The 12,705-nt window shown below is 37.6% G+C and overlaps 1 protein-coding gene across 2 annotated transcripts in view; it reads right to left on the reverse strand.

Annotated features, from left to right (window-relative positions):
- The window catches only part of LOC123681292 (hillarin), a 38,656-nt gene that overhangs the window by 5,182 nt on the left and 20,769 nt on the right, over positions 1 to 12,705 (reverse strand). For both annotated transcript variants that reach the window (XM_045619616.1, XM_045619626.1), the window contains exons 4-9: positions 9,027 to 9,143; positions 8,754 to 8,947; positions 4,225 to 4,545; positions 2,790 to 2,933; positions 1,923 to 2,141; positions 1,357 to 1,565 (exon numbers count right to left, since the gene is read on the reverse strand). In XM_045619616.1, the coding sequence (XP_045475572.1) occupies positions 1,357 to 1,565; positions 1,923 to 2,141; positions 2,790 to 2,933; positions 4,225 to 4,545; positions 8,754 to 8,947; positions 9,027 to 9,143 (1,204 nt within the window). The remainder of the gene's footprint in view (positions 1 to 1,356; positions 1,566 to 1,922; positions 2,142 to 2,789; positions 2,934 to 4,224; positions 4,546 to 8,753; positions 8,948 to 9,026; positions 9,144 to 12,705) is intronic.

Here is a 12,705-nt window from a genome sequence, read left to right on the forward strand (position 1 = left end):
GGAATTGGCTTGTCTTATCAAGTTTAGTGGTGCTCTTTAGGCTGGCCTATAGAGTAATAATCATAGATAGAGGGTGTATAAGCAAACTGATGAAAAAAACTGCAACACCCAGAAGGAGCTGTTCAAAATTTATTTTTTTTTGGTGAAACATAAAAAGTGTAGCAAGGAGTGAGTAATTGAAATTTGGAGAGAAAAACGAAGGGTATAATATTACAGTTTTTTAATAAATTTGACAATAATGTGTTTGTCTATCGCGATTATCTATACACTCCCCAACACGACTCGACATTGATGCAGTAAGATGGTCTATTTCTTCTTGAGGGATACTATCCCAAGATACCTGTACTTCATGTCTCAGAACCGCCAAAGTCCGTGATAGCGGGTGTAAATTTCCAAGCCTTCTACCCATGATGTCCCAAACATGGTCTATGGGCGAAAGATCGGGGGATCTGGGCGACCATGGCAAAAGATTCACATGGGTCTCTTGGAAATGTTCAAACTAACTCTGGCAATATGAGGTCGGGCATTATTTAACTGAAATACTGGATTCTCGAGCCGGTTGAGGTAATAGAGAATATATGGCTCCACTATTTCTTGAAGATAACGCAGCGCTGTCATGTTACCTCGAATAAAGACTAAAGGTGACCTTTTCGTATGTGCAATAGCACCCCATACCATAACGCCTACAGTCCGGTGTACATGACGCTCAACATCAAACTGAGGTTCAGGTCTTTCTCCCCGACGTCGTCTAACCCTTCTTCGGCCATCATGTACACCCATGAAGATTCGAGATTCATCAGAAAAAACGACCTGATGCCATTCAACATTCCAACGTTGACGTTCTCTGCACCACTGTGATCGTTGCCGGCGATGCTCAAGCTTCAGAGGTAATACAAGATGGGGTCGATAATGCTTGCAGTCCAAAAGACCTTATCCGGTGGTAAACCGATCGGACAGTTACAGGATGGCCTTGTTCTCCTAACCACTCATCAGCCAAAGATCAAAATGTCGCAAATCGGTCTCTAATGGCCATAAGTCTTAGACGTCGATCTTGAACTTCATTTGTGCCCCTTCGACGTCCGGTGCCTACTCTTCTTCGATTTTGGGCATCATCAAACCACGCTTGACAACATCTGATAACAGTAGTTGGATTTCTTCTTGTATGGTTAGCGATTTCTCGAAATGACAACCCCGCCTCCCGTAGACCAATAATTCGAACTCTTTCAAATACACTTAGCTGGCGATATCTTGTGTAACACAAGATGGGTTCGATAATGCTGCAGTCCAAAAGACCGTATCCGGCGGTAAACCGTTCGGACAACAGTTACAGGATGGCTTTTTTATGCTCAAACTTACCCGTGGAATCGGTGTACATAACGGCTTTGGTATCGCTATCTGAGAAGTACAGTCCGTATCTGAAGAACAACGATCGGACGAACGGGAGTTCCTCGAACTCCTGAAGCGAGATGGGGTTCTTGAGGAGTTGCCAGTCCGATTGGAGGGGGAAGAACTCGTAGATGAACTCCTTCGGGTCCGTCAAGAAGTAGTGGTCGTCGTACTCGTACCTGCAAAGAAAAAGGCCAAGAACAACCCACTCGTTACTAAAAACTTCCAATATACTCTTCCTATAGTTCAAAGTAGGCGTTGTAAGGCTCATTCGAAAAATAAGAGTCCAAATACAACAAAAATAATTTTAGAGTATCAAGAACGCATCCTTGGGGCACCCCACTTGGCTCTGAAATCTTTCAAAGTGAACGAACTTCGTAAAAGACACCCGAATAAGGACTTCACCGGTTAACATAGTTTGAGGAAACTAAATTAAAAACTCCTATTAGAACATTAAGAATCTAAAAGTACCAAGAACACACCCTTGGGGCACCCCTTTAAGTCCCGACATATTCGTTTAGTGTTTTTCCACTCACCTCAGACTGTCCGATTTGGTCTTGTTTCCAGCCTTGGGGGCTTCCTTCGCGTTGACCAGATGTCTGGCGCCCCAGTTGCACTGGACAAACCTCCAGGCGCCCGCCACGTAGACCGCGTTCCAGGAATTCCTGAACCTGTTGTCCTCGAAACGTACGCCCGGTTGATATCCGGCCGATTTGGAGTATCCCTTGATCACAACGCAGTGCAGACCAGCGTAACTGAAAAAAAAACAATGATTACATGGACCTCTTGGACCTGAAGATTGAGATGTTAAGGAGTGAGACCAGATGAACAGAATCGGAGCAAAGAATAGAATAGAAAAGAAATAAAGTAGAAAGGGAAAAAAATGAAATTGTAGTGACTCTACATGCCCGAGAGGTGGCGTTGCTGGCTTTACGTCACTCTCTAGTAAGGCATCAGTGGGCACATAAAGAATCCGCGAATTTGTGCAGAGTTACCTCTTCACGATTGTGTGAGAGGGTGTGTCTTGGGCAGAGATCACTGGATAGCCCAACTGGTGAGTCCTCCAGCGATCTCGGGACGTAATCTCTTGAGCAAGTACGACATTTGGCTCGAGCAAGACTCGTCAAAAAATAAATATAAATGAGAGAAATGAAAAAAAAAACAAATTGAATAGAACACATTGTGAAAGTGCATGTGATGAAGTGGAAATATTGTAGAGTTGTTAGTCATCTATCTGTTCAATTTGAAAGGTTTCAGATAGCTCAGGAGAGGACAGCATGGAGGATCATGAAAGAGGCCTACATCCAGGAGTGGATAAGGGAAGGCTGACGAAGAAGAGAAGAAAAAAGAATTTGAAAGGAATGGGTTTAACTGAATTATTTTCGGGCTGATTCGTCCCTTACCTGCAGAGTCTCTTGAAGAGGACGTGATAGCTCTCTGTACCATTCTTGATGCCTCTGAGCAGACCCATGGGGGTGTCACCCCTGAGGTTGTCGTCGAAAGACATTGTGTTGAGGTTTTTGACCGTGATCCATCGGAATATTGTCCTTGAAGAAAAAAAGTTTAAATGCAATGATTATGGGTACGACAACAACACACATAATGACTGTAATGTGAAGTTCGTTATTAAAGAAAAAACCTATCCGATATAATTTGAAATAAGTGGTCAATTATTAAATAATCACACGAAGTTTCATGACAAACTGGGAGGTTAGGATCACAAGCATGTTGCTTTCCATTCTACAGGAGGTGAAGGAAGATTAGATTAGATTTAATTAAGGAGGTTTCGTTTCACTGCAACCTAATGGTCTATTGTGCCCCCATCAGAGCTATTCTCTCCATAACGTGATTTACAGCTCGCCTTCCTGTTCCAGAGTTCTGATGAACTCTAATATCTGGGATGGCTTCAAGGAGGCTAATTCGTCACCTCTACAAGTTTCGTGTCCAAAGCAGGTTTAGCGATGGCGAGTCATTCCGTTACCAGGTGATCCGGAGTTTCTTCCTCCTCCCATCATAATCTGCACTCGTTATTTTCTGTTAGACCCATTCTCAGGTGTTTCCTTAGGAGACAATTCTTTGTGAGGAACCCAATGAGGAGGTGTAGCAAATTTTCACTAAGATCCAGATACTTCTTGGATCTCGTAGAGTCAAAGTTTCGAAGAAACTTTTTGGAGTGATCCAAACCAGGAAGATTCCGACAGAGTTTTTCTCTTTCGGTTACTTTCTTCTCCTAAAACTCTTTCTTGTAGTTACATTTGTCTACTCCACAGAAAGGTTTCGGGCCGATGAAAGGAGTTTGTGCTCCTTTTCTGGCAAGTGCGTTGGCTTCTTCATTCCCTGTAAATCCCGAGACCCCAGATTAAAAAGACCTTGATATTCTTGCCTATTTCATTGAGTTTTCTTCGGCACTCCAATACCCTCTTAGAATCGATATGCGAGCTCAGTGCTCAGGAGGGGGCGGAGTTATGGGCTTCAACCCCACCACTTCTGACACATTTTGTTTTTGTAAACCCTATTGCTGGTCATATCGAATATTAGTGCTAGTTTTAAAGAGTACAAAAACTCCAAGCACTTGAAATCATCAATTTAATGTAAAAAGATGCGCGGTGGGTATTTAAAAATTGAAGCCCATAGCTCCGCCCCATCCTGAGCACTAATCTATGGGCTTCAACCCCACCACTTCTGACAGATTTCGTTTCTGTACGTCCTATTGCTGGTCATATCGAATATTCGTGCTAGTTTTGAAGAGTACAAAAACTCCAAGCACTTGAAATCAGCAATTTAATGTAAAAAGATGCGCGGTGGGTATTTTATAATTAAAAAAATCTCTCTTCTCACCTGGCTTTCTCTATGTCCGACCCGCACCTCCCCACCAGCTGCCTCACCAGGTCGGTGAAGGACTTCTGGTCCTCCTGAGCCACGGAGATGGCGATCTGATCCACGTTGCTGAACTCCACCGGGTCGTTGTAGACCTGGAACTTGCTGAGGGCGGGAGGTGCTGGCGCAGGAGCCAGACTGGGGTAGGGCTCCACCTCCTCCAGAGGCATGCCGTCTCCCTCCATGTACAAGGACTCGGCCTGCATGAACTCGCTCCTCTTCTCGTTGATCAGCTCCAGCATCTCGTGGCTCTGCTTCTCGACTAGCGCTGCCGTTGCGGCCCTGGAAGAGATTTTTTTTTTAATTTTCTATGCGAAAATTTTTCTTTCAACTATCAATGAAAGAAATTCAAAAAATTGAAGTGATGAGCTATCGGTATTTTGTTCGTTTGGCTTATTCTGATTAGTCAAAAAAATAAAAGTCAAGCTCAGTGAAATGTCATTGAATTATCAAAATGCAGCACTTTGGTTATGGTTTTTAAGCAACTGGTGGTGTGATTGGACCTTGGTCATTCTGAAATGAATGAGAATGATTGATGATTTTTATGATCGGAATCATCACCATATATTGATGTCCACATTGATATATTGATGTGGACAATGTTTATTTTCAAAAATACGGCACTATGTGCCACACAAGCAACGAAACTATTTCAACGAAGAGGTGATAACAATTGGCCACCGAGATTCTGTGATTTAACACATTTAGACTTTTTTCTTTGGGGTCAAGTGAAAGATAAAGTCTATGTCATTGCTCCACTTTCGCTTCAAGATCTTAAAGATGAAATTCGTAAAGTTACAGCCACAAATGCACGAATTGACCTAGGAAAATTTCATGAAAAGGGTATGATGCTGCAACTATATTCACGGCAACCATTTGGTTGATATTATTTTTCATTGTTAATGGCATATTTCCATCTTCATAATGATAAAAACAACCATCGATTATCTCAAAATATAATCGTTTTATTTTAAGTATCAAAATGAAACCTCTAATTGGAAAACTCTTAATTGTCATTATTTTTTCTCGCAGAATTCGACGCAATAATCGAAAAATAGTGTTCTCATCCGAAAAACTAAAGTACTGGTCTAATTTTTGACACAACATTTGACGATAATTCTTGAATTCAAAATTACTTCACATTCTTCTAATTCGAAAATGTGAAGACGGTTCAAAGCTCATGATATTATTGGGAATAAGTCTATAAAAAAAAAACTGACTACGCATATATCCATTTTGAAAAGTTTCTCATTCTTCAAGCGACACACTTTGAATTGTAGATTTCAGTTATTCGAATTACACAAAATTTTTAGTTACCTTTTGTTCAGTTGAACAGATATAGTTATGTTGACACACATCGCAATTTTTATACTGATGATAGCCTTGAACTTGACTCTATGTTTCATCAATATCGTTGCTATAGCGCAACTTGGGGTATGTACAGAGTGATTCACGTTGAACACTTTTCATAACACACCAAAAAAAAAAAAAAGATGAAATAATGTGAATGTAGATTGGAGTTAGAGAAAAATTATCCGAAAAAACTTTCATTTTTGATCTCTTGTTCACCGAACAGAATGCTCATTTCGTGACAATGCCTGTAATTTTCGGATTTTGAGCCGAACATTTTTACTGATTTTTCCAAAATTTCGAGTCCAGTTTTCTCTTAAACTGTGCGGTCTACGAAAAATCAGTGAGTGGTATGGAAATTGACGATCTTTCATTAGCTAAATTCCGGTCTCACCCAAAAACCTCGGACATAGACGTGCTCGTAGTGCAATGAAAAATGAAAGCGATAATTAACAAATAAAGCGTATAAGGGTCCGATTTTTTGCTGTCTTGTCGATTTTGAAAAAAAGTGTTGGTTCATTTTATGAGAGAATTTTCGTTCTTCATCTTTGAGAGAATTCTAAAATTCAATATTTCGGAAAAATTGTGAGGGGGGTAATTACCCCCAGTATCCCCCCATTTCTACGCACTTGACTGACGTGAAGTCAGAATCTTTTAAGCTCTCGTTCATTCATGCCTCAATCACAACCTTAGAGACTACATAATTACATATATCCAATGATGCAATAGGCATAAACATTAACGAGATTTAGATTGAAAAAATTTTTTCGAGATCTACAGGGTGTTCTGATTTGTTTCCGACAAACTGAAATGGGTGATAGATCACATCATTTTAAGCAAAAAAGTTCCTATATGAACATGGGTCCGGAAATGCTTCGTTTCCGAGATACAGGGTGCTAAAGTTGAAAAAATAATTCGCGTTTTCTTTAGTATGTTTTGACTGCTTCGAAATCCTTTCATGAAATTATTCCTACTCAAATATTAAATTTAAATTCATTTTGAAAATTTCTAAGGCGAAATGCATGCTGATTTTCTATTGCCCACTAATAAGTAGAAGTGGTATGCTATGTAATTGTTGTTTTTAAGTGTTCTGAATATTGCGTTGTTGGGATGCTTTACGAAAACTGAGTTTTTATTTTCTCCGAATGTCTGTAAAATCCTATTTCTCTGTAGATTATTTCTTCTTTGTATGCTTCGTTCGGGCCTCTGTTAACCAATACCAATTTACTGTATTTGTTGATAAGCTATTAACTTAGTTAACTATAATTATAATTAATGACATCTGAACTTAACACACTTTAAATCTGTGTATAGCCATTTTAAATCTATTGCCGCAACAATTGTTGAATGTAAAACAATCAATTATTCGAAGATGTCATTTGTGCATTCAACAGAACGGTGGACATTTCGAACACCTTTAAAAATTATTATGTTATTTTGTTTTGTTCTAAATTGTTACTTCTAAAAAATATTTAATTTAAAATTATTACAAATTTGTTTCTACATGTTTTAGAGATTACAAAAATATGGATTTGGCTTCAAATGCGTTTTTCTCTGAAACGGTTGCCCCTAGCAACTTAAATGAGTTATACCTTTTTTAACTAGAAAAGTCGGGGGAATCGATTGTTTTAGTCCAGAATGACGTACAGGGTAGCACAGAAAAGTTGCTACGGTTTAAAGGGGACAAAGGGGCCAGTAGCGCCCTCTAGAAAATACAACCAAATCGACCACAAATTTGAATTTCTCATCTCAAAAAACCCTATGTACCAACTTGCATGCAATTATTTGGAATCAGTCGAAAGATTTTTAAGAAAACGCGAATTATTTTTTCAACTTCAACACCCTGTATCTCGGAAACGAAGCATTTCCGGACCCATGTTCATAGGAACTTTTTTGCTTAAAATGACGTGATCTATCACCCGTTTCAGTTTGTCGGAAACAAATCAGAACACCCTGTATATGGGAATGTATTGATATCGGCATAGTATCATCCACAACAAACCCCACAACTCCAATCAAAATCAGCCACAATATAATAAACCCAATTTTCAGTAAAAAACAAAAGTTAAATAACATTCTTTCATAACTTGAAGAAAAAAAAATTCTGAACAACCTGTGGAAGTATACGAGACAATGACTTCGTGAAAGCGCGTATACATAAATTAGAAATGAATTAATTCAATCGACGTTGAAAGATAACACGCCAGTACTTCTCAGACTGATTAAGCTCCAACCTGAAAATCCAATCATCTATGAGGAAAAGTAACAGATAGTTAAGTGCGTTGTTCTCTGTGAAGAACTCGACCGTGAATTATGTGAGGACTCGATGTTTTATGAGCAATTGACTCAAGAGAATACTTTCTGTATTTTAAATTCGATGGACACGGCACTTCAGACGTTATTGAGAGGTGCAACATTTCAAATATTCCCAATAGAAATTTTTAATTCGCGAAACAGTTTACTTGGAGGTTAGGTTTGATAAGTTAATGATAATTGAGGCTATTAATGATCAATTTATGTACTAATGCATGACGGCCACAGACAATTAATTAGAGAAATATAAATTTTTGCTTGAATTTAAAAAAATGCACTTCGTGAAATTAATATTTACTATTTAGAATCATACCTTTTCTGCAAAAACAAGCTCAAATAAAATATTGAAAATTTATCAGAAAAGCTATCAACCATCTCAAAATATTTTCAAATTGGTTCGATTAAATAAATATTTCCATTAATTATAACATTTGAATTATGTATTAATATGTTAATGTCTTGAGAAATCGAGCACAATCATAAAACGAGTGCTGAAATATATAAATTGAAGAAATATAATATTCTTCAGTTCGTTTTGTTGGATGAATATTTTTTAATAAGGGATTCTCTCAATTTTAAAACGTGTTTATTAATGATTTGAGATGTTCAACATTAATCAGATATTTAATTCGATAAATGTTTATATCGATTCTGAATTGATAATTCTGTTCAATCTAGCAGTAGAGTATATTGTTAATAGTCTCAATTAACAATAAATTTCTGCATTAATACATAAATCTTGTAAGACGTTCTGATTTAAAACTCTTATCAACTATCTCGACTGATAATTAATACATAAATTCATCAAATAACCACAAACTACTCACCGTTCATGTTCCAACATTTTTCTGGTCAAAGATTCCTTCTTTTTGTCCCTCCTCAAAGTCATATTCTTCTCCAGATCGTCCTTTTCCTGTTGATGCCTCAATGTGAGTATATTCTGGTCGTCTCTCTTCCTCTTCATCTGCATCTCCCTCTCGAAACGATGCGTTAACCGTTCCAGTTCTTTCTCCCATTCGTCCTAGAGAAAATTTGGTAAATTCAAGAATGACGAAAATTTGTTATATTAGAAAAATAAGGAAAATTATCGATTTTTTTACCCTTATTTCGTCTTTTATTCTTCTTTCCTCTTCTTCGCGTTGCCTCTGGAATTTCCTGTACAAATCATCTTCTTCTTTTCTGTGTTTCATTTCTAATCTTCTCTGTTCATCTCGGTCCTGTAAAATGATGAGAGTAATAATTAGTATCAGATGTGGTTGTGTGTCTATCCTAAAAACATTTCAGGTGAAACAGAAACACACCGTATATATTCATAAATGTACGATCGAAAAGACCTTAGTACATACATCAACAAGGAAAGGGCGGACCTTAATAGATAAATTAACGATAAAAACTGCCTTTATTGAAAAAGACGGCTCCCTCACAAAAAATCTCCTCTATCTTCTGTAATATGAAAACTATTAACGATCTGGATTATATCTATTGTTATAAATAAATTAATGATCAACGAAAAGACTCAATGAGAGTAAAAGCAAATTATTATTTAGTTCTCAAAAAATGCCATATTCATAGTAACGATCAAAGTAAGACGTTAATAAAAAATTAACAACCAAAGGGTAGACCTTAATACATAGATTAACAATAAAAGGATAGACCTCAATATATAAATGAATGATAAGAAAAGTTTGATAGAAAAAACGGCTTTTCACATAAATCTATCATTAAGGTTTTTCTAAAGACACTTTTCTCATTATTTTCTAGCATTTAAAAATTAACGATCAAAAATTTGCACTTAATTCATAAATTAACGATCAAAAGTGAACCAGGAGAGGCAAATCATGAGTTTTCTAGAAAAGCATGTTCCCCTAAGAAGATTAGATAAATAATACCACATATAATCTGAAACATACAAATTGATAACGATCAAAAGGAGGACCTTAATACATAAATTAACGATCAAAGGTGAACCATCAAGAAAGAAAAACCGAATCATCTCTGAGGTTTCAAGGAAAGCCTACTCCCCTTAAAAGATTCTCGCATATAATCTGAATCTGAAATATCGAAATTGACAACGATCAAAAGGAGGACCTTAATACATAAATTAATGATGAGAAAACTTTGATAAAAAAGTTTAGGTTTTTGCAGAGAAACTTTCTTCAATATTCTCTAAAAATTGAAAAATTAACGATCAAAAATTTGGACTTAATTCATAAATTAACGATCAAAAGTTAACCATCAGGAGGGGAAAATCATAAGTTTTCTAGAAAAGCATGCTCCTCTAAGAAGATTTCAGATAAATAACCCCGCATATATGATCTAAAACATACGAATTGATAACGATCAAAAGGAGGACCTTAATACATAAATTAACGATCAAAATTGAAACATCGAGAAAGAAAAATCGAATCATCTTCGAGTTTCCAAGGAAAGCCTGCTCCAGCATATAATCTCAAACTGAAAAATCCAGATTGACAACGATCAAAAGAAGGACCTTAATACATAAATTAACGATCAAAAGAACACTCCGTTGAAGACAAATCAGCACGGCTTTTATCGGCTTCTTGCGCAATGAGAATTACGCTTGAAATAATCGAATAATCTGGTGGGATGAAGTTTGAATAATACGTCACCATTCCGCCTAAAATCCGTTCATTGATATTTTACACCTGATATACATTTTGTCGTTGAAGGATCGAATATTTACGCCCACTGCTTCGGTTGCGTTTTTGCCGCAAGGATTCTTCGTCCCAGAATGGTCAACTGGATTCGTGGATTTCGCCCACGCGATCTTCTAGATTTATTTCTGTATTTCTCGGTTCGTTTCGCGGGAAGACTTGATTTTCGGAGGATCGTGACTCAAAATTTTCGTTCGGAACTGTTAAATCCTCCGTTTGATGCGACAAATTCGGCATTTTGCCGTTTTTGGGTTTGCTGCCCACGTATTAAGATTCTACAGATTCTGTAAGTTGTACCTTCGAATGCGCCAGTATGTGGATCTTTTTTTAGCGTTGCAGAATTGGAGATTCGGATTGACGTTGAAAGACGCCAAAAATTTGACACAACGCCCTATTTTTCACAGAGAGGATGCTGTGGTCATCGAAATTTTGTGAATTGATGAATTATTTTTTTCAATTTCGATATCTCAAAATCTACGCGTCAAATTTCAATGAACTTCATCGATAAAATGATCTTTTCATAAATTCAGCTGTCGGCAGATGTCGCGTTAATTTAAAGGATGAAATCATTAAAAAATAGCCCCATTTAAAGAAAAAGAAGGTGCTGTTTCATTAAGACAATGCGCCGTGTCACAAATCAATGTAAACAATGGCAAAATTGCAAGAATTGGGCTTCGAATTGCTTCTGCATCTACCGTATTCGCCAGATCTGGCCCCCGGCGACTTTTTCCTGTTCTCAGACCTCGAAAGAATGCTCGCTGGAAAGAATTCAGCGCCAATGAAGAAGTAATCGCCGAAACTAAGGCCTATTTCTAAGCGAAAGACAAATCTTACTAGAAAAATGATATCGAAAAGTTGTAAGATCGCTATAATCGCTGTATCACCCTCGAAGGCAACTATGTTGAATAATAAAATCGAATTTTGCCAAAAAGAAATGTGTTTAACTGTGGTAGACCGGGGACTTTTCAATTGGCCTGTTAGAACTGTACCAGTACGCGGCCAGTTAGGTATTCCATTCTATGCTAAGTGGCGTTCGTGGGATCGGTGGCTCTCTCTGTGAACCTACCGTTCTTCCTCTTCTCTGGGAGGAGGAAATGCCTCCGATTCGAGAGGAAACTCACGGAACCTCCGTAATTAACAGAGTCTCGATCGAGGTCAGTTGGCCGTTCGGCTCATACAGACAATGAACTTTTAAATTATACCTATATATATACTCTGATGATGACGGAACGTGGCTTTCCCTCGACGTTGCGGAAAATTCCGTGAGATCCTCTTATGTCATTCCGCGTTGCTTCAGACGGTCGAGGTTCCCATGATGTGCGCGAATGTTTATTGTTTTCTGTCTTTTTAGTTATGTAGAGGAAATGTAGTAGTGTTATTAGATTTAGTTGTTTCCCTACAGAGCGATGTCGATAACTTTTCAATTTTGCAACTGAAATGGACTAGTTTTCATTTCTTTGTTAAGGATTAATTCTAAAAATTTAAGTAAAATAAAACAAAAAAGTGGAAGAATCATTGAAATATCTCTAGAAATGAAAAAGTTATGGGACTTTGAAGTTGCGCTTGGAAGAATAATTTCATAGTACGTGTAAGTGTCGTGACGTCACACACTAGACGATTGGTATTCGCAGAGTGTATATAGTATATACATACATATAAATTACTTTTTTCTCTTTTTACTTTTTACTCCTCACATAAATATGTTTTGCCATTGATAGACTTCAACAACCAGTACTCAACTACAAACTGTTTATGAAACGTTTTTTTAAATAAATCATCGTTATAAGTTGAACCATGATGAAGCAAACTCAAAAGTAGATACTTGAAAAGTTTAACTCCTTTTATTTCTGCACTGACATAAGATGGATTCGAAGAAAAAACTCCATCACTGCGAATATATCTATTTTAGGCAAATTGTCACTTTGTCCTTTCACGAAGCCTTCTTCCATTATGGTGACATAAAAACAAAACTCGAGTTAAAACTACACTGTACAACTACAAACGGCGCGAGAGCCTTGGCGCGGCTAAGTATTTAAACGTAATTTATGGTGTAGCGATCACAGGCAAGAGCCGTAACGTCACAGACCAAAGACGTTCCGCGCTA

This window comes from Harmonia axyridis, chromosome 1 (genome assembly GCF_914767665.1).
Source record: "Harmonia axyridis chromosome 1, icHarAxyr1.1, whole genome shotgun sequence".
NCBI classification, from domain to species: Eukaryota; Metazoa; Arthropoda; class Insecta; order Coleoptera; family Coccinellidae; genus Harmonia; species Harmonia axyridis.